Source organism: Simochromis diagramma, unplaced genomic scaffold, assembly GCF_900408965.1.
Source record: "Simochromis diagramma unplaced genomic scaffold, fSimDia1.1 OVJJ01000457.1, whole genome shotgun sequence".
Lineage (NCBI taxonomy): Eukaryota > Metazoa > Chordata > Actinopteri > Cichliformes > Cichlidae > Simochromis > Simochromis diagramma.
Genome location: NW_024387277.1, coordinates 1,091,613 through 1,094,697, shown reverse-complemented (window position 1 = coordinate 1,094,697; position 3,085 = coordinate 1,091,613). Strand labels below are relative to the sequence as shown.

General features: G+C 41.0%; 1 protein-coding gene across 1 annotated transcript; it reads right to left on the bottom strand.

Annotated features, from left to right (window-relative positions):
- Positions 1-233: 233 nt before the first annotated feature.
- Positions 234-2,851, bottom strand: LOC120715693 (tripartite motif-containing protein 16-like). The gene has a single exon (XM_040002775.1). The coding sequence runs from the start codon at positions 2,362-2,364 to the stop codon at positions 703-705; it is 1,662 nt and encodes a 553-aa protein (XP_039858709.1). The 5' UTR covers positions 2,365-2,851; the 3' UTR covers positions 234-702.
- Positions 2,852-3,085: the final 234 nt, after the last annotated feature.

Genomic DNA, 3,085 nt, shown 5'->3' with positions numbered 1-3,085 from the left:
TTGAATGAACAAAAGTAACAATACAAACAACAGTAATGACCAAGAGAGAATTATACACAATAATAATAATACATAGTTACAGTTTTGCAGATTCCCTATTTAGAAGAGTAACATGAAGTTTACTGACACAATATTCCTGTTATATTACTGTGGACTTCTATATATAAATATATCAGAGGCAAAAATAAATTAATTCCAATATAACTATTGTATTGTATCCATGAGAAAGAATAAACTATATTTACAAAGTTCCATTTATTAAAGGTAAAATTACAAACAAGCTGTTTACTGAACATCTTTTAAATGTAATCATGCTAGTTAAGAGTTGATCCAATGACTATAGTCTTGTATCTATTTCCTTGCTGATAACATTGGAAGCGAAAATGACACAGTTAAGCATATGGCAAAAACAGCAGCTTTAGACATGATTTCAGTTTTTCAAACACAAAATCAGCAAAGTAGGGAAAAACAACTAAAACTCATGAGCAATGAGAGACTCTTTGGCTAAACAGACAGTGAGTAGTGCCAAATAAAACAAAGACAAGCATTGCCTAGAAGACAATCAATGTAAAAATCGAAGTAAAAATAGAAAAATAGAACTCATAAAGAGTGAATGACAGGTGGTCTATGTGAAGATGAAACACCATAACAATGAAACTGGAAACTAAAAGACACATTTAGACTAACTGCCTCTACTATCATTTACATTTTAATGAATTCTCCAGTGGTTCCTTCAAAAAGTAAAAGTCCAGCATAGAGCGGCTGAGTGAATGTGGTCTGGACTCTGTGGAGGAGAGTCATGGTTTCAGAGACGCTGTAGAAAGACAGAATACCTGCTCTGTGATCCAGGTACACTCCTACTCTGAAAGAAACATGACCAAAGACAAGAGTTCGAACTTTATTGTGCCAAAATTCATAACCATCTATGTCACAGCGTAGTGCCCAAGATTGATTATTATATCCAAATGATGTCCTTAATCTGGTGACATCCTTGTATGAGACTGCTATATCAATGTCTCCCCCTCTCCAATCTACCTCCCAGTAACAACGCCCAGTCAGACCTTCTCTACTCAGGACCTGATACCATTTAGTGAATCTGTCTGGATGACCAGAATAAGACTGTTGTTGTTCAGTTGATTTTGCTTTTCTATTACCTTCCCATAATACCACATTTCGGTGCACTGTTTTTGGATCCAGTGTTAATTCACGTGAAGATCTTAAGAATCCAGCTCTGGTCTTTGGCTCTGTTTGTGTTGGTGACAGTAAAACATCCACTTCACTCACTCTCAGTGAGATGTTTGTCCATTTGTGTCTGACAATGTCCTGTAGTTTATCTCTGGTCTCTGACACAGCTGCTGTCACATCCTCAAAGTAGCTCAGAGGACGAATATTGATGCTGGATGAGTGTGTAGACTCACTGAGTGCTGACAGTGAGGGGTAGTTGTGTAGAAACTGGTTGTGATCCTCTGTGTGTGAGAGCTGCTCCAGCTCGCCGTCTTTCCTCTTCAGCTCAGCGATCTCCTGCTCCAGCTTCTCCTGAAGCTCTTTGACTCGACTCACTTCAGTTTCCTGCTGGGATCTGACCTGCTGCTTCACATCAGAGCTTCTTTTCTGGAGGAGACGGATCAGCTCAGTGAACATCTTCTCACTGTCCTCCACTGCTTTATCAGCAGAGCCATTGATGGCCTCCACCTCCTGTTGAAGCAGCTTCACATCTTTCTCTCGCTCCTGGATTCTCTGCTGGATGTTTAGTCGTCTCACCTCGAGCTCCTTCTGCTTCTCAGTCCTTTCTGCTGCAGCTGGGACTGTTTCATGGCCTTTATGTTCATCCATCAAGCAGAGATAACAGATACTCTGCTGATCAGTACGACAGAAAATCTTCATCACCTCATCATGACGAGAGCAGATGTTCTCCTGGAGCTTCTTGGAGGGGGCCACCAGCTTGTGTTTCTTTAATGGAGCTGCATCATAGTGAGGTTGGAGGTGTTTCTCACAGTAAGAGGCTGGACAGACCAAACAGGACTTGATGGCTTTCAGCTTCCTCCCAGTGCAGACATCACAGGCCACATCTTCAGGTCCAGCATAGCAGTGATCAGCTGGAGCAGCTTGGAGTCCAGTCTTCTTCAGCTGCTCCACTAAAGCTGCTAACATGGTGTTTTTCTCCAGGACAGGCCTCGGTGTGAAAGTCTTCCTGCACTGAGGGCAGCTGTGGATTCCCTTCCTGTCCTCTTCATCAAAGTGGGTTTGAATACAGTTCATGCAGTAGCTGTGTCCACAGGGAATAGTCACCGGATCTTTCAGGAAATCCAAACAGATGGAACAACATATATTTTCTCCATCCAGCTGAACTCCTTTCTGTGCCATTTCTCCTCTCAGTATCAGTGACTGAGTGACTTTCTCTACCTTATAACTGAAACTAGTCTGAGCTTTGATCTCAACAAGTGAATGGAGTCTGTCAGCTCTTACACGTCATACGTCGGTTACACCCATCTTCAAACTGTGGATCTAAAGGCGAGGGAACAAAGATATACATTTAGTCTGGAGCTGCTGTGTGTTAAGAATAACAGGGAGGAGTTATCAGCCTTTCACTTATTCCAGGAAGAATAATGATTGGAAGTGGACTGTGTGTAACCTGAAAAACAAATTAAAGTTCAGTTTGAAGATGGTAAAAATATTATACTTGGTGCCACAGTTATGAAAATTATCTTCTGTAATACAGACAGTTTGAACAAATATTTTTGAACATCACTATTTTCTTTAACAATCAGCAAAAAAATGGAAACAAAAATGTTATTATCTGAAGGGAACAGAAAAGTGACATTAATGAGACAAAAACAGACTTACTCTAATCACCCAGACAGATTCACTGACTATTATCAAGTCCTGAGTAGAGAGAGTCTGACTGGACGTTGTTACTGGGAGGTGGAGAGGGAGAGACGTTGAAGTAGCAGCTACACAAGGAATATTAGGGAACTAATTTGGGTACAATGACAAATCATGGGCACTACATTGTGACACAGACTGTTATGGAAAAATGTGTAACAATGTCCACACTCACCTCTCAGGTCCTCGGTCCTCCAGAGTA